The sequence below is a fragment of the Notamacropus eugenii genome, chromosome 2 (assembly GCF_028372415.1).
Source record: "Notamacropus eugenii isolate mMacEug1 chromosome 2, mMacEug1.pri_v2, whole genome shotgun sequence".
NCBI lineage: Eukaryota > Metazoa > Chordata > Mammalia > Diprotodontia > Macropodidae > Notamacropus > Notamacropus eugenii.
Window position 1 is genome coordinate 57,767,654 of NC_092873.1, and position 26,316 is coordinate 57,793,969.

The following is a 26,316-nucleotide window of genomic DNA, read 5'->3' on the forward strand; positions in this document are numbered from 1 at the left end:
CAGACATTTTTGGGGTGTTGGTTACCCCTCTGTTTTAACCTTTACTCAGTATGATGGCTACCTGGAGGGGGGAGGAGGAGGAGCTACATTAGATAATGTAGATGGTGTGAAAACAAAGGCAATAAACATGCCCTTCCAAAACAGAATGTTCTGACCAGAGCTGTTGGAGGGGTGAGTTGGCATTCTAGGGACATTGTGGTTCCAAATCTGGAATCCTTTCTGTGTACCACCCTGACTTCCTGTTGCAGGGGACAGCAGGAGGGGTTATTGGAAGTAGACTTGGAGATGTCCTGTGCCCTCTTGCATTAGTAAGCACTCCAGTACACCTAGGATATCCTGTTAGCACAGATGCTTTGGTCTGCTTTATTAAGGAAAGAGCTTTAAAGGGGTTAAGAATCCTTCTTTAATTGAACATATATGTCATTCATTAGTTCAGGGGAAAGGTCAGCACCCTAAACACGGAGAAAATACAAATAAAGAAAACATAAGCAGAGAAACTGGCACAAAGATCAACTTGCAGGGCTCTAACTGTCTGACAAAATAATGCCACACTGAATGGGCAAGCACGAATAACGTCTGAGTGATTGGGGAGCTCTTAACAAACAGCTACTCAGAGTTCCATCCAGGGAACCAAAATGTCTTTCTCATAAGTGAACCTCCAAAGCAAAATACCAACCTCCCAGAGTATATTGTTTTCAACGAATGAGCTCAAAGCCAGAAGGCATTACAACCCATGTACCTCAGCACAACTGTGAACAGCCAGTGTTCAAAGGAGATTGAGCCTCCAGATATTCACAATTTAACCTCAATCTGGGAAACTGAACTCCAAAAACAAAATAACAAAAACCCCACTTTACTTGGGCTTACCTCTCTCTAGCCCATCTGGTGAGAGGTCTCAAAGTAGGAAGCTAGCAGAAGATAACAGGAAATCTCACCGCAAATTGCCACTAAACGTCAGGGACAAAGAAGAAGGCTCTCAATACTGGGGAGAGGTGTGGGGAGCACACCTCAGTGAGAACATTTGACTCAGGGCTTTGTTACCGAATTTATTTGTTGGCAGTTTTCATGTCCCTGATGCGGACATGTCAGAAGCCCAGGGTGTCCCTCCCAGAGTTGCAGTAGCTAGCAACCCCAGGGAAGCCCCTGGAAGGTGGAGGAATAGTGGTTGGGAGTTGGTTGGTCCGAGATCAGTGTTGAACTGCTAACAGCAGGAAAGGCCAGGCAAGGATCAGCAACAGGAAGGATGCTGAGGCCTGGGGGCTGCCATTTGGGGCTGGGAGCCCACAGTCCTGATAGGGCTCCAGGCAGGCAGCAAAGGCCATTACATGAGCCACATAGGTCTGTTCCTGCACACCATGGAAGAGGTGCGCTTGAGGACCTCTTGCAAAGATGGCCACGTCTTCCCCACCATGAGTCTCTGAGACCAAGGGCACAGCGGCCTGTTGTCTATAAGACACTTCCTCTGAAGAACCATGGGAGAGAGAGGAATGTGAGGGGAGCATGATTGGGTCTGCAAGAAGTATCTATCCCCCAAACCCTCCCCAGGGATCACAACTCTAGCATTAAAAGTGACCTCAAAGACCATCTGCTCCACACCCTTCAATTTCCAGAGGAGGAAATTGAGGCCTTGGAAGAAGTAACTTGTCCAAGGTCACAGAGATAGAAAGCATCCCCAGGGCTCTGATCACTCATCCACACTTCCTTGAACTGAAAGCTCAGCCTCAGGATTCTCTTGAATGTGAAGATTTTCCTGATCTCCCCATTGGCAGCACTCTCCTCACCTCCAACTACCTTTCCTTTGTAAATACTGTGGATTTCTTGTCCTCCCTCCCCACCCATTAGAATGGAATCTCTGTCTTTGGAGTCCCAGAGCCTGACACATAGCAGATACCATATAAACTGTTGAGTGGGTAGGTATCTGAGTGGATAGGAGCTCTCTCTTCCCACTCCCCCTTTCAGTAGAACAGAAGCACCAGAAGGTAGGGGCTGCTGGGGTTTGTTTTTGTACCCCAATACCTAGGACAGTTTGTAGCTCACAGCAGCTGTTTAATGAATGCTTGTGGAATTGAAGTGTTCCCCAGAACTCTCTTTGCCTCCATGTGGATGAGAAATCTAGAGCCAAACCCAGTCCACCCAGATGATCTTGGGTTCCCACTACCTCCCAGCTTCCCGTATTCTTGGCTCCCACTCTTACCACTGATACTGTCATTAACATCTGGTCTACTTCCATTGACCAGGTTATAGCCAGGTCCATTGCCATATAAGATGGAAGTATATGCTTTTATATCTAGTGCCTTGCTGGGAGCCAGTCCTAAGGAAAGAAACCCAAGAAGAGATGATAGAAGAGGAACAACAACAGATCTTGCTCCAGAGGGCTCCCCCTGCTAGGCATGTAGGACAAAATTGACTTTAGGGCATTTGACGATAGATGGAAATGGGACACCTGTAAGCTGAGGATGGAAGCCCTCTCATGTCACCCTCCCAGCTCCCTACCAAAGATGGAGCTGCCTCTGTAGGTGTAGCCACCGAAGGAGAAAACATGAGAGTGATCTGCAGTGACGACAATCAACGTGTCATTTTCTTTAGTCATCTGAGTGGCCTTATGAATAGACAAGTCAAACATAATAGCGTCGGTCAAGGCTAGGTGTGCAGTGCCATCATGGTGGCCATGGTCAATTCGGCCTCCTAAATAAATACATATAGTGAGGTCAGGTTCTGTTCCAGAAAGCAACCCTCAGACTGATCCACTGGCAGCCTTCCATCTTCTCGTAGTCTTAGTGCTTGGTCTATTTTGCTTATTTCCCAGGTGACTTTGACCAGGTCACTAAACTTCCCAGGTCTTAGTTTCCACATCTATAAAATGAGAGGTTGGATGAGATAGATTCAGAGATCCTCTCCAGCCTTTGACCTGTGACTGCTTCCCATCCTCCTTCCTTCACAGCATAATCAGCAGCCTCACAGAATCATCCCAGGACTCTCTTGGACCTGACTTGATCCAACTTACCTTCCACAAAGAGGTAGTAGCCTTTGGAATTTTGGCTGAGCTTTTGGATGGCAGCTTGGGTCATCTCCATCAAGGAGGGGTCTTCTGCAGTGTTTCGTTGTATGTCATATTTAGTGTCTACAGGTTCAAAGAGACCTTGGAGAAACATATCATTTTAACCATCAGATACTAAGACCACCGTATAAACTAATGCTCCAAAGAGTTCTGTATTTTTCCAACTTGGACAATGCTAGATCAGATATATCTTGTCAATTATCTCTAAGCAAGGAGGGCCCAATTAAGTGTTTTACACTGACTGTAAGATGCTGGGAAGATCAAAAGCCAGTCAGAGTCTACCTGCAGGAGGTGGTTGAGGAGGGGAAGGCAATTGTGTGTGGTTACCCATGATACGAGTCACTGTGGGATCTTCTGCTGCACTCAGTAGCTGTTCACGGTTCCATACATATTTGCCACCCTGAGAAATACAACCACTGTCAGCCTTGGCTGTGCTCTCCTCTAGCTCTGGGAACCTTGACAAGTGGGGCCCTCTCCCTCTCTTCTAATTCCTCTGCACCCAACCTCCAGCACTGAAACAACCCCATCACCTACTGGTGCACGATCCAGCCATTTCTGTACGAGGTTCTGACCATCCTTCCTAATTGCATTCTGATTTGGGTACTCAGGATCAGGGGTACCTTCTGGAAACATGTACTTGCGGCCTCCACCCAGGATTACCTGAGAGGAAATGGGGAGAGTGCCATGGACCACTGTGAGCTCTAGGTCTCTGGGACCAGTCTTTTTTCTGTTGCTCAAATCCCAAAGTCTGGCTCACCTGCCCAAATCCTTGCAAGACCATTTATTCTCAGCATTCTCTGTCCCATCACTCCTTGCACTTCCCCACCTCAGCCTCAGTTTTTCCATTGATTCCTCTCTATCCCTTCAAGTTCTCCATTGATCCACATGGACTCTCTTTCCAGAGAACCTTATTAGGTATCACAGGCTTTTCATCACCAAGAGGAAATTGAGGCAGAAGGACACAAAGATACTCCCCATACAAATGTTATTCTCATGTTGATCCTCATGTCCTCCAAGAATCTCAGCATCTCACAGCTAGAAGGGGGCCCAGAGGCATCGAATTCAATTTGTGCCTGAATAAGAATTCTCTCCCTGAATGCCCCCAAGAAGTGGCCATGAAACCAGAGAACCCATTCCAGGCCTCCTGGGACAGGGACTTGTCATCTAAAGCTGCCCTTGTCAGCAGATTTTCCCATAGGTCAAACTAGGTCTGTCCCTTTGCAACTTCAGTCTCTTCTCTCCAGCCCCCTTGGCTGTGGCCCTCCAGGAATGCCCCAATTTCCGTCCTGGTGAACTTACATCAATGTCCACATTGGAAACCAGCTGGGAAGCAATGTCCTTGCAGCCACTCTGCAGGGCCTCAGCAGGCATGTCAGCATCCGAGTACCAGTTCCGGTTTACCACATGAGCATAGGTGCCAGAGGGTGAGGCATGCTGCACCCGGGTGGTGGTCACCACCCCCACTGACTTCCCTGAAGGAATCAGACCCCAGACTCAGACTTCAGGGCCACCTCTTTTCCACAGACAAAATGGAAAATAATCCTTACCCTCCAAGACCTACATTTTATTGAGGGGTGGTGTGCATTAGAAGACAACAGGAAGACATCTAGACATGGTTAAGAGTCCATAATTGGGGAATAAGGAGAACCTTCCTGTAAATGTCACCTGAGCTGCACCTGAAGGAAGTTTGGAACTCCAGGACTTGGAAGGGAGGCAGGGTTGACAGCCAAAGGCATGGGGGTGGGGGATGAAGGGCAGAGTTTAGAGAATGGCACCTAGGAGAGTTTGGCTCTATGAAGTCTATGAAGGGGAGATGTTTTAAAAAAAACTAGAAAGGTAGACTAGCACCCAACTGTGAAGGGCTTCCCATGTCAAGAAGACTTCATATTTATTCAGGAATTCAGTAGGGCAGGGGAGCAACAGGAGACATGTGCTTTAGGCCCCTAGGTCCAACAGTGCATAGAACATGGACCTGGAGTTAGGAAGACCCAAATTCGAATCCAGTCTTAGACATTTACTAGCTGTGTGATCCTGGGAAGTCACTGACCTTCTATCTGCCTCCATTTCCTCATGTGTAAAGTGAGGATAATAGTAGTGCCTACTTCCCAGGGTTGATAGTGTTTGTCAAGTGCTTTGCCAACCTCCAGGCTCCATATACACCTCCACTATTGATTCTCGTCCTCATTGTTTTGGCAGCTGCGTGAGGGAGTCTTTGGACAAAGGAGAGGCTGGAAGCCAGGAAACGAATTGGAGGTTGTTACAGTAGTCAGGTTAGAGGTGATGAGAGGCCAGACTAGGGTGGCACTGTGCGAGTGGAGAAGACAGGGCATAGGACTTGAAGGCAGAAAGTCTGATGATTGCTTGGAGAATGAGGAAGAGTAAGGAGCTGAGTTTGAAATGCTGAGGGGACACTGGAGGAGAGATGACTTGGTAGAGGCAGGTGAGGAGCTGTCCCCCAGCTCACCTGCTTCCTTGGCTCTCTTCAGCACCGAGAACACCTCATTGCCCTGGGTGGTGTTACACTCGTTATAGCGGGCAGCAGCACTGAGTCCAATGGTTCCATAGTTGCCCTTCACACCACAGAGGTAGGCAGTGGCTGTGCCTGCACTATCAGGGACCTGCCTGTCTACATTGTATGTCTGTGCAGATGACACTTGGTTAGTTCCTGGGCAGCTGGCAGAGAAGCATCCACGCCCTCACCCTCACCCTCCAGGCCATCACCTTGGCCCTCTAGGCCCACCAGAACACCTTCCTTTGCCTCATCCCTCATCCTAGATGGAGCCTGGCCATATCTACTCCTACCCTTTTCTAGGGTTCCCAAGGCATTCCCACAACTTCTCCTTCCCTCTTTCCTTCCCCGTTTCCCAGGAGGGCTCCATCAACCTCCCCACCAAGGCTCTTTTCCTGTAAAAAAGCTTGAGGGAATCTACCCATCATCACAAAGGTTACAGGAGTTTGAGGGAGGACTGGGTCCCAGGTCTTCCTGACTTCAAAGCTAGTGCTCTATTGATCTAGGGTTTTCCCTCACCCTTTCCTCTATGATGTACCTTAGACAGAGCCACATAAGGGAACCCATCCATCGCCAATGGGCTGTCCAGATTTCCATTCAGATTTTCTTTAAGTATCCGGGTGGCAGTTACAGTGGGCACTCCCATTCCTGTGTATAGCCAAGACTCAGCTGAGAACTCAGCTCAGCCCTAGTCTAATTCCCAGGGCAAACATATCCTACATTCACCAGGCTCCTGGAAGGGGGAGGGGGCCCGAGAGACCAGGTCTCAGCGTGGTTTGGGTGGGGAAGTGACCTCACTGTTGGGACAGGGAGTCTAGGTGGGCTAGGGTGGGCATTTTGGGGAAGTTTGGTGCTGGGTGCTTGTTTGGAGTGGGCTGGGGTGGGGAGTGGAAGATTCATGTCAGCCACCATACTCACCATCCCCTAGGAAAAGGATAAGGTTCTTTGCTGAGGTCTGGATGGGATATAGCTGCTGGGCTGTCTGCAGGGCAATTTTTGCCTTCTGGTTCCAGAAATTGGGGTTCTCTTCAGCTTCTGAGGGCACAGAACCGGGGAACTCAGAGATTGGTGGATACACCCGTATCCCTCACCCTCTGGGCCACTAGTCCCTGGTCCCCAAACCGTTGAAAATCAGATGAGGGGGTGGATTATTAAGCAAGAATGAGCTTTGGAGACTCTAGACTGCTAGAACTAGGGCTGAGACCTGAGAGGCCATCTCTCCTGTCCTCCTGCCTCATAGATGAATAAACAGTTCAGACTTACTTCAGTTTGTGCAGAGCCACATATCTCTCAGACACTAAACTTAGCACACTTCCTACCTTACCATACTAGTCTACGCCTCCCCCATTTTCCTGGGGAGGAAACTGAAGTCCAGAGGAGGGAAGGAACTTGGTGAAGACATACCGATAGTAAGCAGCTGTCTCTTACACATTTTTGAAAATGCCTTTACCCTCCTACAGGTAGCCAAGGCATCTCTGATCCTCACATCACTTTGGACTCCACTTTTCTTAGGTGCTAATAGGTCCCCACTGAGTCTTAATAGCAGCAAACTACACATCTTCCCCACCTTTAGTAGGTGCCCCCGGATTTATCTCAGTCCCACCTCCTGGACCAGTGTCATTGAGTAGGACACTGTCCCTGATCCTTTTCTATTAGGGAAGCCCCTTGGAGGGGGTTACCTGGAATGACGCTATCAGTGATGTGGAAGTAGAGCCCTACCAGGAACAAAGCATAACTTCCCTGCATCATGAGGCCAGAGAGACAGAGAGAGAGAGAGAGAGAGAGAGAGAGAGAGAGGTAGTGTCTCTGTGGGACACTGAGTTGCTTAATAGTGGCCTTTGGGGACTTTGGCCCCAGAAAGGAGCTATCTGCTTCCTGGAAGATATTGTTGCTCTGTGGGTACCCCACCCCCTTGATGGTCTTGGCCACACCCCTGAAGGGCCCTCCTGACCTGGACCCTTCTGTTGGAGAGCCAAGATAGTGGTGGGTGGCCAGTGTTCATCTGATTGGGGCACAGAAGTGGCCCCAATTCCTGGTCAGGTGCTTCAGCTCCACCCAACTTCTAGAACAGGAATTAACTCACAGAAGTCGAAAATACCACACTGGAAAAAACAACCTTATACATCCACTAGTCACAGCATCACAGCTCTTGAGCTGACAGGCATCTCTAAGGCCATGCAGTCCAAACCCCTCACTTTATAGATGAGGAAACTGGAATTGATTTCTTGCTCAAGTCATAAATATTCAAGGGTTCAAACTCAGGTCCTCTTGATGCAGTTTAGGGGTACAGGGACCCCCAAAATATTGAATTACCAGGAGGAGTCACCTGGAAAGAATTCGAGGAGTCAATCCATGTTCTAGTCAAGTGGCAAAAGTTTAGCGTGACATGAAGTTCTTTAGGGAACTTGCAACTGAATGGAGGTGACAGCAAAGCTTATACAGAACAAGTTCAAGAAGTGGCTTGCCAAGGATGCCACCCAGGTAGTGCTGGGGCAGAATCAAGGTGTGGCCAGATCGTAAAGGAATATGCCATTTCTGTAGGTGGCATTCACTCCTGGAAACCCTGGAGATGAGGGGCTTCTGAGAATGTGTTTTATGGTTTGCTAGGTCAGTAAGTCAACTAATTGTCATGGTCATCCTATTTGTACCAGATAGCCACATGCGGGGACATCTATGGCTTGGCTTTGGGATTGTATATGACAACTGTGGGAATCAGTACAAGATAATTCTGTCTGTACCAGGAGGTTCTACAGGTTCATCTTGTTTCTGGAGCAGGGAGAGATATTTGCCTCTCATGAGTTATTGACAGAGATAGGGTCTTTGGGCTGTGGAGAGATATGTTCCTAGGGCTGGGGTGCAAGTGCTCCACCACTCTGCTTCCCAAACCCTGGCTCTGTCCATGGTACCACATAACCTGCACTAGTGGCAGGGATTAGGTTCCATTTTAGGCCTCCTCTTTCCAAATCTGGAGCTTTCTCAATAACTTTTCCAGCAGTCACCCTCCAGGCCACAGCCAGAACAAACCTAAGCTGGAGCTGCCACGTGACAAGTCAGGAAGACTGGCCTCAGCCACTAACTAGATGTGTGATCCTGGTCAAGACATTTAACCTATCTGCCTGCCTCTGTTCCTTCATCAGGAACATGGGGATAATAGGGATAATAAGTGCACCAACTTCTCAAGGTTGTTTTGAAGACTGAATGAGATCATGTATGTAAAGGCATTTGCAAACCTAAATTCTGGCTATAATCATTATTATGTTTCATTATCAATATAATTTCATTATCATCATCATTATTAGGTTTGGGAGCAAGCCCAATGATGGTCCAAGGTCCAGAGGTGAGTCAGCCTCTTGACTCCACAGATACTCAGATCCAGAAGAGCTGTGAATAATACCTGAGCAGGGGGTAGACAAGTCAGGGTGAGCTCTCCTTGACCCTGAGAGTTTTCCATGACTTGGCTCATTCCTTTCTTTCCAGCCTTCTTCCTTCCTCTTGTCTATGCCCTGAGATGACTCCTCCTGACTCCACACATAACCCCTGGTAGTTGCTCTGGGCTTGGAGCTCTCCCGCTCCTCATCTCTTCCTCCTGGTTCCCCTGGCTTCCTTAGAGCCTGAGTTCCTACAAAAAGCCCTTCCCAGTCCTCTCTCATCTCAGTGCCTTCCATCTGGACTGTTCTCCAATTGAACCTCTTTCTACATCATTTGTCCAGAGTTATTTGCATGTGGTCTCCCCCATTAGACTGTGAGGTCCTTGAGAAAAGGGACTTTTTTGCCATTTGTTTTGTGGTATCCCCAGCATCTAACACAGTGCCTGGCACATAGTACGCACATAATGAATGCTGGCTATCTCCCTGTCCTTTGTGGCTTAAACAAAGAAGCCCTTTTAATGCTGAACTCCCTGAAAAGATTGTCTATGAATGTTGCCTCTGCTGCTCTGCTCTCCTCTCTTCGTGTCTCTGTCTCTGTGTTTCTCCTCTCTCTGTCTCTCTGTCTGTTTCTCCACTCTGTCTTTGTCTCTCTGTGTGTCTGTCTCCTCCCTCTATCTCTCTGTCTCTGTGTCTCTCCTCTCTCTGTCTCTGTCTTTCTGTCCCTCCCCTGAGTCCTTTATAATCTGGTTTCAGACTTCATCATTCAAACTAAACTTTTCCAGTGTTCACAAGGACCTTGTAAATGCCAACTCGACTCATCCTTGCTCCAGCCTTGACCTCTGCAACATTTGGCATTGCTGCTCACTCTCTCCTGGATCAATGAGTCTCTTCTCTGCATTTTTCTCACACTGCTCTCTCCCAGCTCTCGCACTGTCTCTCCATCTCTTCCGTGGGCTCTTCATTTAGGTCATGCCTGCTGGCTCTCAATGTCCCCCAACGTTCTGTCCTCAGTGCCCATCTCTTCTCCTTTACTATTTCTCTTGGCAATCTCCTTAGTTGCCATGGTTTAGCTACCATGTCTATGCCGTTGATTCCCAGATCCATTAATCCAGGTCTAGTCTTCCTCCTGACCTTCAGGACCAGAGGAGAGGTAGGCTATCTAAGTTATCATTCCATCATGAAGATTCTGATTGAGGGAGGAATTTCCAGAGGTGGCAGCCAGTTTACTGAGCTAAGAAACCAAGGAGTTGTCAACCTGGCCATTAAGGGAATGTGATCAGTGAACCTTTGTTCAGTGAGAGAAGTTGGTTGAGTGCACAGTTGGATGGAAACAGTTTGATAAGCTGATTCCTGGCCAGTGTCCAGAGACCTGTGTCCAGATTCCCTGATGGCCAGCCCCATGCCCCACCCACTCTGAAGCCATGTCAGCTGGCTGTCTGCCTCTGGGACCTGTCCTCTTTCTGGTCCACTTCTTCCTCTCCAGGAGCACAGGTCTGATAAGGGTCTGATTGGTTTGGAAAAGGCAGGAGGGTAGAGGCCATAAAACCAGGAGCCCCAAGAGTCCTTGAATCACTGCCTGGAGCTTCTGGAAAAAAATGAATACTTCTTAGCAGACATTCCTGCAGAAGAGTCCCTAGCAACCCTGGAAGGTTGCATTATTATCATCATTTTATGAAGGAGGAAACTGAGGCTCAGGCAGGTTAAGTGACTTGTCCAGTCGCACATAGCAAGCATCAGTAGATATCCACTCTACTGCCTCCTTGCAAGCTGCCTCCAGACACACACATCTCCTCCATTCATGAAAAACCTTTCCTTGATCCCATTTCTTGTGCCCATTCTCCCCTTATCCTCTAACTCCTTTTCTGAACCAAACAGCTTGAAAAAGTTTTCTGAATTTATTGCCTGCTCTTCCTGTACTCCTAAACTTTTCTTCTTCTTCCTCTTCCTCCTCCTTCTCTTCTTCTTCTTCTTCTCCTTCTCCTTCTTCTCCTTCTCCTTCTCCTTCTTCTTCTTCTTCTTCTTCTTCTTCTTCTTCTTCTCATTGTCCTCTTCACTGGAATGCAGATAATTTATTAACATGTTAAGAGGAACAGAGAACTGAATGCTAGGAGAACCAAGAAAGGGTCTTTGTATAGATGTCCCCTGAGGTGAAGGGGAGTAAGGGTTGGTTTTTGTTTTGTTTTTTGTTTTTATGGGATATATATTTATTTTAAACATTCTTTTCTTTTTTGATTTTGAGTTCCAGCTTCTGTACTCCCTCCTACCCTTCTCTCACTCCCCGAGGAAGCAAACTATATAATATCAATCACACATATGAAATCCTGCAAGATATTTCCATATTAGCCCCATCACAAAAAGAATTTTTTTAAAAAGTGAGAGAATTATACTTCAATCTACACTCAGAGTTCATCAGTGCCCTCTTTGGAAGTGGATAACATTTTTTTTTGTTATCATGAGTCCTTTGGAATTGTCTTGGATCATTGTATTGATCAGAGTATTCAAGTCTTTTACAACATTGCTGTTACTGTGCATATTGTTCTCCTGCTTCTTCTCATTTTACTCTGCATCAGTTCATATAGATATTGCAGGTTTTTCTGAAACCACCCCTCTTATAATTTCCCAAAGCACAATAGCATTCCATCACAATCATGTGCCCCAACTTTTTCAGCCATTCCACAAATGATGGGAATCCCTTTGATTTCCAATTCTTTGCCATCACAAAAAGAGCTCTCTCTCTCTCTCTCTCTCTCTCTCTCTCTCTCTCTCTCTCTCTCTCTCTCTCTCTCTATCTCTCTCTCTCTCTGTCTCCGTCTCACTCATTCACTCTCTCTCTCTGTATACACGCACACACACACACACACACACACACACACACACACACACAAACATACATATAGGTCCTTTTCCTTTTCCTTTGATCTCTTTGGGATCTGGATCTACTAATACTATTGCTGGGTAAAAGGGTATACACATTTTTATAACCCTTTGGACATTCCTGTTCCAGATTGTTGTCCACAATGGTTAGACCAATTCGCTACTCCATCAGTAATTCATTAGTGTATCTATTTTCTCTCATCCCCTTCAGCATTTGTCATTTCTGATCGGTATGAGGGAGCACCACTGAGTTGTTTTAATTCCATTTCTCCAATCATTAATGATTTAGAGCATCCCTCCAGGCTCACTTCCTCAACCTGCACTTACACTGGGAAGTGAGATCTACAGAGATGTGAATCACTATTTCTCTCCTCAGGGTTCTAGGGGTTAGCTGAGGGACTGAAGTTTCTAGTAGCATGGATCACAAGCCTGCACTGGTATCCCCTATTATCAACTAGAATCAGCTAAACTCTATTAGTTTTTATCAAAGGACATTGACTAAGGCTGTATAATAAGAACATTTGTTACCATCTACACACACACACACACACACACATTCAGACCTCAACTCAGGAGTGCACCCTCTTCCTGCATCCATAAAGTCCTGGGGACAGCAGGCTCAAATGTGAAACACAAAGTCAGTTCCATGCCTGGATACTTGATTCCCTACGACCAGGGAAGAACAAACACAAAAGGAGCCATGTGTTCACAGACACGTGGTGGCCAGATGGGAGAGAGCTTCCCTCTTCCTTACTCAGAGACACAAAGCAGACACCAGGAGGGGAAAAAAGTGAAAGATAGGTAGGTTATTGCTTTTGTATGCAAAATCAGTGGGAGCTCAAAGGCCCCTGAGAGGAGTTCTGGCTCCTCTGCCAATGGGAAGACTTTTCTTCATTGCTTAGTACCAATCCCTCAGGCATACAAGGCTGGAAAAAAAATGTTCCCTCTATTTTCCATGTGGTCACTTGGCCTGGAACCAAACAGAGAAATATCTACATATGTTATAAGCACTGGGAACTCATTGGTCAATCCCTCTCTTACTAAACAAGTGTCTGAGCTGGGGGCAAGAAGTCACCAGAAACTGGGGAGATCAGGAACCTGTTTGTAGAAAGTGACATCCAAACTGAATTGGATGTAAACAAGGCATCTAGCAGAAGGTTTCCAGTATCGTGCCCTTGCTTTTGCTCTCGTAGCTTGTAGCCCTAGCTTAGACCTCACTTATGTATCACCTAGACTACTGCTGGTCTCTCATCCCTTCCCAATCTGGTGGCTAGGTGGCTCAGTGGATAAAGAGTTGGGCCTGATCTAGATTCAAGACCTGAATTCAAATCCAGTCCCAGGAACTTACTCATTATATAACTTTGGACAAGTCAATTAACTTCTGTTTTCTCAATTATAAAAGAGGAATCATAATAGCTCCTGTCTCCCAGGGTTATTGTGAGGATCTACTGAGATAGTAATTATAAAGTGTTTGGCATAGCAAAAGCAGCAGCTAGGTTGTGCCCTGGAGTCAGCAGGACCTGAGTTCAAATACAGCCTGAGACACTTACTAGATATGAGACCTTGGACAAGTCACTTATCCCTGTTTGCCTCAGTTCCTCATCTGTAAAATGAGCTGTAGCAGGAAATGGCAAACCTCTCCAGTGTCTCTGCCATTAAAACCCAAAAGGGGTTCATGGAGAATCATACACAACTGAAAAATAACTCAATGACATAGCAAAGTATGTGGTACATAGTAGGCACTATGCAGATGTTTATTTTCTCCCCTCTCTCCCTAATCTTATGTATGGCAACAGAAATCATGTCTCTCCAGCACATGCTTGAGCCAGGTCATATGCTTCTTCCATTCCACATCTCCCACTCCTTCTCAGAGTCATGTAGGGGCTCTTGACTGTATTGTATTTTTTGTAACAGAAAATTCTGTACATTAAGGCTTCCAACCATCCCTTGCCCCATCACCTCATGGAATCTCATAGAAGGATCTAGATCAAACCAGAAGAGAATTCCCACCCTACCTCCACCCCCACCTTTGTATAAGCTGCCTGACAAGAAGACATTTAACCTCTGCTTGGGAGGGAGGGGTACTCAGCATTTCCTGGGGCAGCCAATTCTGCTCTTGAACAGCTCTGGTGATGAAGAAGTTTTACTTTTTATCAAGCTTAGATTCTTTTCCGGAATCCCCATCCCTCTCCCCATGGTTCCTGGTTCAACTTTTTGCAGCCAAGCAGGAAACTAATCCTTCCTCTATATTACAGTCTTCCAAGTACCTGAAGACAGCTCTTCTGTCCCCTATCATACATGTTCACAAATAAGTAAATACAGGGCATATACACGACAAATTACAAAGTGATGGTGGGGAGGGGGGGGGTCACTTAAAACTAGCAGAGTCAGGAGACGTTATATGGGGCCTGAACTTTGAAGAAGCAGTCAAGAGGTGGGGATGTAGAAAGAGCACACCTCAAGCAGTGATGGCAAATGGAATGTCTTACATAGGACACATCAATTAGTCCTGTTGGCTTGAAATGCAGAGTGGATGAAGGGGAGTTACATGTAATAAACCTCAGTAGTCTGGAACCAAATGGTTTAGGACTTTAAATGGGAAATAGAGCAGTTCATATATTTTCTCAGAGGCAATTGGGAATCATAAGGGCTTCTTGAGGCTAGGAGTGACATGGTCAGAAATGTAGTTTTGGAATACTGATGTGGCAGCTATGTAGAAGAGGAAAGAGAAGTGATGTCAGGCAATTAGAATCATGTTGCTACAGCCCAAGGTGAGAAGGGCTAAAAGTCTGAACTACACTGGTGGATAGGCAGGCAGAGAGAAGGAGACAAATGTGAGAGATATTCTGGGGAAAGAACTGAGAAGATCAGGCAAGTGAGGGAATGTGGGAATGAGTGAGAATGTAGAGGACAGAATGATTTCCAGAAGGCAATCTTGGGTGAATGGACATGGAGAGATGGGCTCTGTATCAGGGGAGAAGGCAATAACAAGGATGAAATCATGCATCCTTGGAGTTTGGAAACAAATATATCCTGGACACAGAACAGAGTAGTGAAGGCTATGAAGGGGAAACAGAGGAGTTTATGAGTTAAGGGAAGCTGGAAGGGGCATAACTGCATGGACTATACCCACTAGGGACAGCAGCTTCAATATGGAACTAAGAATAACAACAACAATAACGTAGATCTTTAAGGTTTGTAAAATATTTTTTAATATTCTTTCATCCTTGCAACAATCCTGAGAGGGAAGGTGCCATTATTATACCCTTTGTGCTGATGAGGAAACTTAGGTAAAGGGAGGTCAAGTGACTTGTCTGAGGGTCAGACAGGTCATCAGTGTCTTAGAAATTCAGGTCTTCCTGACTCCCAGTCCAGGCCTCTGACCCGCTACACCCCCAGTTGCTTCTAGCAGCAACAATGACTGAACATCCTGAAGTGTGAGCTGAGAGAGGGAGTTGGTAGAGAATCAGGATCACTTCATTGACTGGAGTCATATGTGGCAAAATCTAGGAATGCTTCTGCCTTAATTGGGAAGCAGTAAAACAAGGGTGTGGTTTCTGTAAAGGAGAGAGTTCCATGTAGAATGTCATGTGCAAATTCAAGTGTAATGATTTAAAAGGGAAAGAGGGCAAAGTTTGCAAGAGACAAATAAGGTTGTCTGGCCAGGACCAAAGACTGAAAAGCGGAAATGGACCCTGACAATTGTGCAGATGAGATATTCTTAACTCTGGGCGTGGGAGCCCATCAGCAGTCTGGTGAAGCCAATGGATCCATTTTCAGAATCATTATTTATGTCCCAGCAATCTTTATTTTACAGTTAAAACTCTCTAAAACAATCAAAGAAAAAGACACACAAATATGAACTAAAGGTATTTATATTTGTAAGATCTCAAGAGCTCGGAGCCACTTCAAAGATCCTTTAAGTCTTGGTCTCTGGTCTGTAGTAAAGAGTTGTGTCCTCTGCTCTCATCTAAGAACTTAGAAATCCACAGTATCCCCTGAGAGTCAGAAGCTTACTGTTAAGAACTCTTCTTCCAGTATTGCCCTGCGATATTTCTCCAAATTAGTCTTTTCTTTCCTTCCCTCAGTAATCTTTCCTCTTCTCAAACAGGCATTCTCAAATCTATGCAACCTTGGGCTCTTGCTTCTTGCTCTCATCTATCTAGGCATCAGAACCATGTTTTTAAATGCAGAAGATTACAAAGGAAATCCATTATACTGAAACGTAATTATAAAAAAAAATTACACCAATTCGCAGTTCCTCAGGTTAAGAATTCCTGGTCTAGTCCAACCCCTTTATCTTACAGAAAGGGAAACTGAAGCTGAGAAGGGGGAAGCGAGGGCTGTATAGCAGGGTACAGTCAGTTATTTGGGCTTTTCTCATACAGGACAGGAGATGAGTGATCAGAGAATAGTTGGCCTGAAGGAAATCTGGCATTTGAGTCCAGTAGGTAATAATGAGTCAAGAAGGTGATAACATCACAGGCAAGAAAATTAATGGGCTCTTGGGAACACCTGGTAAGGGTTAGCCTCTACCTGGTGCTGGGGTTATATAGGTAAGAATCAAACAGTCCTTGCCTTCAAGAAGTTGCCATTTTTTTGGGGGGGGGGGAATAATATATGAAGAAAAGTAAATGCAAAGTAAATGCAGGGTGTCTAGGTGGCTCAGTGGGCAATGAGGTAGTCCAGTACATAGAGCACTGGGTCTGGAATCAGAAAGACCTGAGTTCAAATCCAGACTCAGACATTTTTTAGTTGTGTGATCCTGGGCAAGTCACTTAACTCTGCTTGCCTCAGTTTTCTCATCTCTAAAATGAGCTAGAGAAGGAAATGGCAAACCACTCCCGTATTTTTGCCAGGAAAACCCCAAATAGAGTCACAACGAGTCTAACAAGACAGAAAACGACTGAACAACAACAAATACAGAATTACAAAATTACTAACGTGGGCTAGCATTGAGAGAGGACTTTAAAGTTTACAAAGCTCTCTACATTTCTTATCCCATAACAACCAGGTGAGGTAGATGTTGTCATTATCCTCTTTTATGATTGGGGAAACTGAGGCAGACAGAGGGTAAGTGACTTGCCTAGGGTCCCATAGCTGGATAGTGACTGAATCAGGATTTGAACTCAGGTCCATGTGACTCCAAGTCCCACACTCTGTTCACTGCAACATTGAGCTGCCTCCCTGAGGCCAAAATAAATCCAATGAAGATTATACTTGTGTTGATGCGATTTTTGCCTTTCTACAATGTAGAAGGGAATTTTAGGGAAAGGCCACATTTAGGATGTAGTATTTGAGTTGAGTTTTGAAAGGACAGGGATTCAATTTATTGGAATTGAGTGGAGAGTGACTTGTAAGCATGAAGGATGGGGAAAAGAAACCAACAGGCCCATCTGTCTATAATGGGGGATAAGGCAGAGGGAGAAGAGTGAGATGGGTCAAAAAGTAAGAAGAGGAGGAGAAAGAAAGGGAGAGAGAAGAAAGAAGTGAAAGAAGAGATTGGAAAAGGCAGGAAGAAGACCCCAAATGGTAGAACCCAAACCCTGTCCTTGGATTTGTGAGGATTTGGGGACAGCTGGTTATTTGGGTAACTGGTTCTGGGGTCTCAGGGATGGGCTGTCTAATGGAGATTCCAGGTGCTTAAGCCACTTGGGCTTCAGAGGTGTTTCTTAAGAGCGGCCCCAAAAGGAACGATAGTTCTTAAAAAGGAAAACTATAAATCAATAACAACTATGTGAAAGGGTGCTCCAAACACTAATAACACAAGAAGTCCAAACCAAAACAACTCTGAGCTTTTATCTCATACTCAGGACATTAGCAGACTCCAAAGGAGGGAAAGAGTCAGTTTCAGTTTGGGTCGTGGAAAGATGGGCACACTAACACATTGTCACTGAAGCTGAGAATTGGTCCAACTATTCTAAAAATCACCTTGAAATAATGTTAAGTGATTAATATCTGCATTTCACTCAGGGAACTTTTTGCCAGGCAGAGACCTAAAGAGGTCAATGATAAAAAGAAAGACCCTATTCACACTGAAATATTTCTAGTAAAGTTTGTTTTAATAGTAAAGAGCTGGAAACAAGGTAAATTCTCCTCTATTTAAAATGGCTAAACACATTTTGCACATGAATAAGATGGGACATTACTGCAACTCTAAGAAATGAGAAATTCAGTGAGTGCACAAAATCATGGGAAGATGTGTATGAACTGATGCAAAGTGAAGCGAGCAGAACCAGCAGGAGAATATAGGAATGATTTCAACAGTGCAGATATAAAGAATGACAAAAAGTAAATGGAGCTGAAAGTGAATGCTATGAAAGTGACCCCAAAGAAGAGGTGTGGGAAGGTACCTCCTTTCCTTTCTTGCAGAGGACTATGAGGATGGGACACTACAGATGATGTCAGACGTTTTTGGGGTGTTGGTTACCCCTCTGTTTTATCCTTTACTCAGTATGATGGCTACCTGGAGGGGGGAGGAGGAGGAGCTACATTAGATAATGTAGATGGTGTGAAAACAAAGGCAATAAACATGCCCTTCCAAAACAGAACGTTCTGACCAGAGCTGTTGGAGGGGTGAGTTGGCATCCTAGGGACATTGTGTTTCCATATCTGGAATCCTTTCTGTGTACCACCCTGCCCTCCTGTTGGAGATGTCCTATGCCCTCTCTAGCCCATCTGAGGGGTAGGCCTCGAAGTAGGAAGCTAGCAGAAGATAACAGGAGATTTCACCTCAAATTGCCATTAAAAAGCAGGGGAAGAGGAGAAGGCTCCCAATACTGGGCATTGGTGTGTGGGGCACACCTCAGTGAGAAGACTAGTTGTGGTTCAGGGCTTTGATTCCTAATTTATTTGTTGGCAGTTGTCATGTCCCTGGTGGAGACATGTCAGAATCGTAGGGCATCCCACCCACAGTGGTAGTAGCTAGTAATCCCAGGGAAGCCCCTGGAAGGTGGAGGAAGGGATGGTGACTGGGAGTTTGCTTGTCCCAGATCAGTGCTGAACTGCTAAAAGCAGGAAAGGCCAGGCAAGGATCAGCAACAGGAAGGATGCTGATGCCTGGGGGCTGCCATTTGGGGCTGAGAGCCCACAGTCCTGATAGGGCTCCAGGCAGGCAGCAAAGGCCATTGCATGAGCCACATAGGTCTGTTCCTGCACACCATGGAAGAGGTGGGCTTGAGGACCTCTTGCAAAGATGGCCACATCTTCCCCAGCATGACTCTCTGAATCCAAGGGCACAGCGGCCTGCGGCATATACATCACTTCCTCTGAGAAACCATGAGAGAGGGAGGAATGAAAGGGGAGCATAGTTGAACCTGCAAGAAGTACCTAGCCCCCAACGCCTCCCAAGGGATCACAGCTTTAGAGTATAAAGTGACCTCAAAGACCATGTGTTCCACACCCCTCAATTTATAGAGGGGGAAACTGAGGCCTAGGAAGAAGCCACTTGTCCAAGGTCACAGAGATAGAAAGCATCCCCAGGGCTCTGATCACACTTCCTTGAACTCAAAGCTCAGCCTCAGGATTCTCTTGAATGTGAGGATTTTCCTGATCTCCCCATTGGCAGTACCCTCTTCACCTTCAATGACCATTGCTTTGTAAAAAGCACATGTGCACATCTTGTCCTCCCTCCCCACCCATTAGAATGGAATCTCTGTCTTTGGAGTCCCACAGCCTGACACATGGCAGACACTATATAAACTGTTGAGTGGGTAGGTATCTGAGTGGGTAGGAGCTCTCTCTCCCCACTTCCCCTTTCAGCAGAACAGAAGCACCAGAAGATAGGGGCTGTTGGGCTTTGTTTTTGTACCCCAGTACCTAGGATACTTCCAGGCTCATAGCACCTGTTCAATGAATACTTGCGGAATGGAATAGAGTAGAATTGCTCCCCAAAACTCCCTTTCTTCTATCAGGACAAGAAGTCTAGAACCAAAACCCAGTCCACCCAGATGATCTTGGGTTCCCACTGCCTCCCAGCTTCCCATGTTCTTGGCTCCCATTCTCACCACTGATAGTGTCATTGACATCTGGTCTACTTCCATTGACCAGGTTATAGCCAGGTCCGTTGCCATATAAGATGGAAGTATATGCTTTTCCATCTTGTGCCTTGCTGGGAGCCAGTCCTGAGGAAAGAAACCCAAGAAGAGATGATAGAAGAGGAACAACAACAGATCTTGCTCCAGAGGGCTCCCCCTGCTAGGCATGTAGAACAAAATTGACTTTAGGGCATTTGACAATAGATGGAAATGGGACATCTGTAAGCTGAGGATGGAAGCCCTTTCATGTCACCCTCCCAGCTCCCTACCAAAGATGGAGCTGCCTCTGTAGATGTAGCCACCGAAGGAGAAAACATGAGAGTGATCTGCAGTGACGACAATCAAAGTGTCCTTTTCATTAGTGAGCTGAGTGCCCTTTTCAATAGATAGGTCAAACATGATGGCTTCGGTTAAGGCCAAATGTGGTTGGCCTTGATGGTGACCACGGTCAATTCGGCCTCCTAAATAAATGCAAATAGTGAGTTCAGCATCTGTTTCATAAAGTAATCCTTGGACCCATTCATTGGCAGCCTCCCATCTCTTCCTACTCATGGCCTTTGGTCTATTTTGCTTATTTCCTAGGTGACTTTGACCAAGTCACTAAACTTCCCAGGTCTTTAGTTTCCACATCTATAAAATGAGAGGTTGGATGAGATAGATTCAGAGATCCTCTCCAGCCTTTGACCTGTGACTGCTTTCCATCCTCCTTCCTTCATAGCATAATCAGCAGCCTCACAGAATCATCCCAGGACTCTCTTGGACCTGACTTGAGCCAACTTACCTTCCACAAAGAGGTAGTAGCCTTTGGAATTTCGACTGAGCTTTTGGATGGCAGCTTGGGTCATCTCCATCAAGGAGGGGTCTTCTGTAGTGTTTCGTTGTATCTCAAATTTAGTGTCTACAGGTTCAAAGAGACCTTGGAGAAACAGATCTCATTTCAACCATTGTATACTATGACCACTGTATAAACCAATGCTCCAAAGAGTTCTGTATTTTCCCAACTTGGGCATTGCTAGGTCAGATATAACATACCAATTATTTCAAAGAAAAATGGGCCAGGTCAATAAATTTATACTGATGCTAAGATGCTGGGAGGACCAAAAGCCAAGCAAAGAGTTGATCTGCAGGAGGGGAAGACAATTGTGTGTGGTTACCCATGATACGAGTCACTGTGGGATCTTCTGCTGCACTCAGTAGCTGTTCACGGTTCCATACATATTTGCCACCCTGAGAAATACAACCACTGTCAGCCTTGGCTGTGCTCTCCTCTAGCTCTGGGAACTTTGACAAGTGGGGCCCTCTCCCTCTCTTCTAATTCCTCTGCACCCAACCTCCAGCACTGAAACAACCCCATCACCTACTGGTGCACGATCCAGCCATTTCTGTACGAGGTTCTGACCATCCTTCCTAATTGCATTCTGATTTGGGTACTCAGGATCAGGGGTACCTTCTGGAAACATGTACTTGCGGCCTCCACCCAGGATTACCTGAGAGGAAATGGGGAGAGTGCCATGGACCACTGTGAGCTCTAGGTCTCTGGGACCAGTCCTTTTTCTGTTGCTCAAATCCCAAAGTCTGGCTCACCTGCCCAAATCCTTGCAAGACCATTTATTCTCAGCATTCTCTGTCCCATCACTCCTTGCATTTCCCCACCTCAGCCTCAGTTTTTCCATTGATTCCTCTCTATCCCTTCAAGTTCTCCATTGATCCACATGGACTCTCTTTCCAGAGAACCTTATTAGGTATCACTGGCTTTTCATCACCAAGAGGAAATTGAGGCAGAAGGACACAAAGATACTCCCCATACAAATGTTATTCTCATGTTGATCCTCATGTCCTCCAAGAATCTCAGCATCTCACAGCTAGAAGGGGGCCCAGAGGCATCGAATTCAATTTGTGCCTGAATAAGAATTCTCTCCCTGAATGCCCCCAAGAAGTGGCCATGAAACCAGAGAACCCATTCCAGGCCTCCTGGGACAGGGACTTGTCATCTAAAGCTGCCCTTGTCAGCAGATTTTCCCATAGGTCAAACTAGGTCTGTCCCTTTGCAACTTCAGTCTCTTCTCTCCAGCCCCCTTGGCTGTGGCCCTCCAGGAATGCCCCAATTTCCGTCCTGGTGAACTTACATCAATGTCCACATTGGAAACCAGCTGGGAAGCAATGTCCTTGCAGCCACTCTGCAGGGCCTCAGCAGGCATGTCAGCATCCGAGTACCAGTTCCGGTTTACCACATGAGCATAGGTGCCAGAGGGTGAGGCATGCTGCACCCGGGTGGTGGTCACCACCCCCACTGACTTCCCTGAAGGAATCAGACCCCAGACTCAGACTTCAGGGCCACCTCTTTTCCACAGACAAAATGGAAAATAATCCTTACCCTCCAAGACCTACATTTTATTGAGGGGTGGTGTGCATTAGAAGACAACAGGAAGACATCTAGACATGGTTAAGAGTCCATAATTGGGGAACAAGGAGAACCTTCCTGTAAATGTCACCTGAGCTGCACCTGAAGGAAGTTTGGAACTCCAGGACTTGGAAGGGAGGCAGGGTTGACAGCCAAAGGCATGGAGGTGGGGGATGAAGGGCAGAGTTTAGAGAATGGCACCTAGGAGAGTTTGGCTCTATGAAGTCTATGAAGGGGAGATGTTTTAAAAAAAACTAGAATGGTAGACTAGCACCCAACTGTGAAGGGCTTCCTATGCCAAGAAGACTTCATATTTATTCAGGAATTCAGTAGAGCAGGGGAGCAACAGGTGAGACATGTGCTTTAGGCCCCTAGGTCCAACAGTGCATAGAACATGGACCTGGAGTTAGGAAGACCCAAATTCAAATCCAGTCTTAGACATTTACTAGCTGTGTGATCCTGGGAAGTCACTGACCTTCTATCTGCCTCCATTTCCTCATGTGTAAAGTGAGGATAATAGTAGTGCCTACTTCCCAGGGTTGATAGTGTTTGTCAAGTGCTTTGCCAACCTCCAGGCTCCATATACACCTCCACTATTGATTCTCGTCCTCATTGTTTTGGCAGCTGCGTGAGGGAGTCTTTGGACAAAGGAGAGGCTGGAAGCCAGGAAACGAATTGGAGGTTGTTACAGTAGTCAGGTTAGAGGTGATGAGAGGCCAGACTAGGGTGGCACTGTGCAAGTGGAGAAGACAGGGCATAGGACTTGAAGGCAGAAAGTCTGATGATTGCTTGGAGAATGAGGAAGAGTAAGGAGCTGAGTTTGAAATGCTGAGGGGACACTGGAGGAGAGATGACTTGGTAGAGGCAGGTGAGGAGCTGTCCCCCAGCTCACCTGCTTCCTTGGCTCTCTTCAGCACCGAGAACACCTCATTGCCCTGGGTGGTGTTACACTCGTTATAGCGGGCAGCAGCACTGAGTCCAATGGTTTTGTAGTTGCCTTTCACGCCACAGAGGTAGGCAGTGCCTGTGGAGGCACTGTCAGGGACCTGCCTATCCACACTGTATGTCTGTGTAGATGACAGTTGGTTAGCTCCTGGGCAGCTGGCAGAGGAGTGTCCAGGCCCTCACCCTCACCCTCTAGGCCCAGCATAGCAGTAACCACCTTCCCTTAGGTTGGTCCCTCATCCTAGATGGAGTCTGGCCACACCCACTCCTACTCATTCCTAGGGTTTCCAAGTCACCCCGAAGCCCTCCTCCTCTCTTTCTTTCCCCGTTCCCCAGGAGAGCTCCACCAACATCCCCACCAAATCCCTTCCCTGTAAATAAGCCTGAGGTAATCTTGCCATTGTCACAAAGGTTACAAGTATTTGAAGGAGGACTCGATCCCATATCTTCCTCTATTGATCTATGCTTTTCCCTCACCCCTTCCTCTATGATGTACCTTGGACAGAGCCACATAGGGGAACTCATCCATAGCCAATGGGCTTTCCAGATTTCCATTCAGATTTTCTTTGAGTATCCGAGTGGCTGTTATGGTGGGCACTCCCATTCCTGTGTATAGCCAAGACTCAGCTGAGCCCTAGTCTGAGTCCCAGGGCAAATATATCTTATATCCCCCAGGCTCCTGGGAGGGGGAAGGGGCCAGAGAGACTAGGTCTCAGAGTGTTTTGTGTGGGGCACTGACCTCACTGTTGGGATAGGGTGCCTAGTTGGGCTAGGGTGGGCATTCTCGGGAAGTTTGGTGCTGGTTGCTTGATTGGGGTGGCAGGGGTGGGGTTGGGAGTAAAAGATTCATGTCAGTCAATATACTCACCATCCCCTAGGAAGATGATAAGGTTCTTGGCTGAGGTCTCAATGGGATGTAGCTCCTTGGCTGACTGGAGGGCAAGTTTTGCCTTCTGGTTCCAGAAACTGGGGTTCTCTTCGGCTTCTATGGGCACAGCACCGGGGAACTCAGATATTGGTGGATAAACCCATATCCCTCACCCCCTGGACCACTAGTCCCTGATCCCCAAACTGTTAAAAATCAGATGAGGGGGCGGATTATTAAGCAAGAAGGAGCTTTGGAGACCCTAGGCTGCTAGAACTAGGGCTGAGACCTGAGAGACCATCTGTCCTCTCCTCCTGCCTCATAGATGAATAAACTCAGATCCCTCAGACTCTAAACATAGCACAGTTCCCACCATACCATACTAGTCTACACCCCCTCCCCATTTTCCCTGGGAAGAAACTGAGGCCCAGAAGAGGAGAGGAGCTTGGTGAAGATATACAGCTAGTGAAAAAAAAAGATTCAGCTAGTAAGCAGCTGTCCCCTAACCATTTTCCAAAGAGCCTTTACACTCTTGCAGATAGCCCAGGCATCTCTGAATCCTCCTATCACCTTCGACTCTCCCATTCCTGGGGGATAATAGGTCCCCACTAACCACATGTCTTCCCCATCTTTGGTGGATTGCCCTGACTTATCTCAATCCCACCTCCTAGACCTGTGTCATTGAGTAAGACCCTGTCCCTGGTCCATTTCTATTAGGGAAGCCCCCTTGAGGCAGTTACCTGGGATGATACCATCTGTGATATGGAAATAGAGTCCCACCAGGAACAAAACACATCTTCCCTTCATCATGAGGCCAGAGAAAGAGAGATGTGGTGTCTCTCCGGAACACTCAGTTTTTAATAGTGGCCTATGGGGACTTTGGCCCTAAAAAGGAGCTATCTGCTTCCTGGAAGAAATTGTTGTTCTGTGGGTACCCCACCCCCTTGATGGTCTTGGCCACACCCCCTACATGTCCCTTCTGGCCTGAACCCTTCCATTGGAGAGCCAAGATGTTCAATCTGATTGGGGACAGAAGTGTCCCCAATTCCAGGTCAGGTGGCTCCAGTTCCACCCAACTCCTAGAACAGGAATTAACTCAGAAGCAAAAAATACCACACTGGAAAAAACAACCTTATCCATCTACTAGTCATAGCAGCAGGTGCCTCCTATCATATCAGCAGGTAACTCCAAGGCCATGTAGTCCAAACCCCTCACTTTATACATGAGGAAACTGAGGCTGAGGAAACTGAAAATTATTCCTTGCCCAAGTCATGGTGGTTGTCCTTCGCTTTAGAAGAGGACCCAAATGGCATCACTATTGTAGAGTCAAGTTTCAGTGTGTCCTGACTGTGGCTGATACCAATATGAGCCCAGAATGCTCTACCACAGGTTGTGCACAGATAGTCCATATGACTATTTGGGGTGGATACCCCAAATTTGTGCATCCTATGTTTACTTAGTGCTGTCTCAATTCTGCTTTGCTCATAGGGCACAGCACCTTTTCTAATGTGGGCATGCCATACCGAGTGGTCCTGTGCCAGTGTCTCCCATGTTGCACAATAAATTCCAAAACTCTTCAGAGAGACCTTGAGAGTGTCCTTGTATGGCTTCCTATGACCACCATGTGAATGCTTGCCCTGTGTGAGCTCTCCATGAAATAGTCTTTTGGGTAAGCATACATTTTGAAATCGAACAACATAGCCAGCCCCTGGGAGTTGTGCTATGTGAAGCATAGTTTGAATGCTTGGCAGTTTAGTTGGAGTAAGGACCTGTGTCTGGTACCTTATCCTGGCAGGTGATCCTCAGAATCTTCCTAAGACAGTTCAAATGGAAGCAAATTCAGTTTCCTGGCATGGAACTGGTAGACTGGACATGTTTCATAGACAAACAACGATGAGGTCAGCACAACAGCCCTGTAGACCTTCAGTGTGGTAGTCACTCTGATACCTCTTTTGTCTCATACTTTCCTTTGGAGCCTCCCAAACACTGAGCTAGCTCTGGCAATGTGTGCATCAGCCTCGTTATCAATATGTAGATCCTGGAAAGTATATTGCCAAGGTAAGTGAACTTGCCCACAGCTTTCAAAACTTCTCCTTTTGCTGTAACTGATGTTCAAGTCATAAGTGTTCCAGGATTCAAACCCAGGTCCTCTGCTTCCTAAACCCTGGCTCTGTCCATGGTACCACATAATCTGCCCTAGTGGCAGAGGCTGCATTCCATTTTAGGTCTCCTCTTTCCAGATCTAGAGCTTTCTCAATAA

At 46.6% G+C, this 26,316-nt stretch overlaps 2 protein-coding genes across 2 annotated transcripts; both read right to left on the reverse strand.

Moving 5' to 3' along the window:
- Nucleotides 1-901: 901 nt before the first annotated feature.
- On the reverse strand, nucleotides 902-7,313 carry LOC140523487 (intestinal-type alkaline phosphatase 1-like). The gene is made up of 11 exons (XM_072638333.1): nucleotides 7,247-7,313; nucleotides 6,486-6,602; nucleotides 6,106-6,215; nucleotides 5,523-5,697; nucleotides 4,358-4,530; nucleotides 3,593-3,718; nucleotides 3,386-3,458; nucleotides 3,005-3,139; nucleotides 2,494-2,685; nucleotides 2,189-2,311; nucleotides 902-1,456 (listed from the first exon to the last, which is right to left on the reverse strand). Exons 1-11 carry the CDS (start codon nucleotides 7,311-7,313, stop codon nucleotides 1,188-1,190), a joined length of 1,560 nt encoding a protein of 519 aa, XP_072494434.1. The 3' UTR covers nucleotides 902-1,187.
- Nucleotides 7,314-15,038: 7,725 nt separating this feature from the next.
- Nucleotides 15,039-25,911, reverse strand: LOC140525268 (intestinal-type alkaline phosphatase 1-like). The gene is made up of 11 exons (XM_072640493.1): nucleotides 24,797-25,911; nucleotides 24,060-24,176; nucleotides 23,688-23,797; nucleotides 23,139-23,313; nucleotides 21,972-22,144; nucleotides 21,207-21,332; nucleotides 21,000-21,072; nucleotides 20,627-20,761; nucleotides 20,115-20,306; nucleotides 19,816-19,932; nucleotides 15,039-19,077 (listed from the first exon to the last, which is right to left on the reverse strand). The coding sequence occupies exons 1-11, from the start codon at nucleotides 24,864-24,866 to the stop codon at nucleotides 18,803-18,805; spliced, it is 1,563 nt and encodes a 520-aa protein (XP_072496594.1). The 5' UTR covers nucleotides 24,867-25,911; the 3' UTR covers nucleotides 15,039-18,802.
- Between the last annotated feature and the right edge of the window lie 405 nt (nucleotides 25,912-26,316).

Bases quoted from the DNA above. Each gene is read 5' to 3' on its own strand.
- LOC140523487 (XM_072638333.1), bottom strand. From the start codon at position 7,313: ATGCAGGGAAGTTATGCTTTGTTCCTGGTAGGGCTCTACTTCCACATC. The intron at 6,603-7,246 runs GTAACCCCCTCC...CTGTGCCCTCAG, and splicing joins CACTGATAGCGTCATTCCAG to AAGCTGAAGAGAACCCCAAT. The intron at 1,457-2,188 runs GTGGGAGCCAAG...CTTCAGAGGAAG, and splicing joins TGACAGTATCAGTGGTAAGA to TGTCTTATAGACAACAGGCC.
- LOC140525268 (XM_072640493.1), bottom strand. From the start codon at position 24,866: ATGATGAAGGGAAGATGTGTTTTGTTCCTGGTGGGACTCTATTTCCAT. The intron at 22,145-23,138 runs GTGAGCTGGGGG...TGATTCCTTCAG, and splicing joins GAAGAGAGCCAAGGAAGCAG to GGAAGTCAGTGGGGGTGGTG. The intron at 20,762-20,999 runs GTAACCACACAC...TGTTTCTCCAAG, and splicing joins CACAGTGACTCGTATCATGG to GTCTCTTTGAACCTGTAGAC.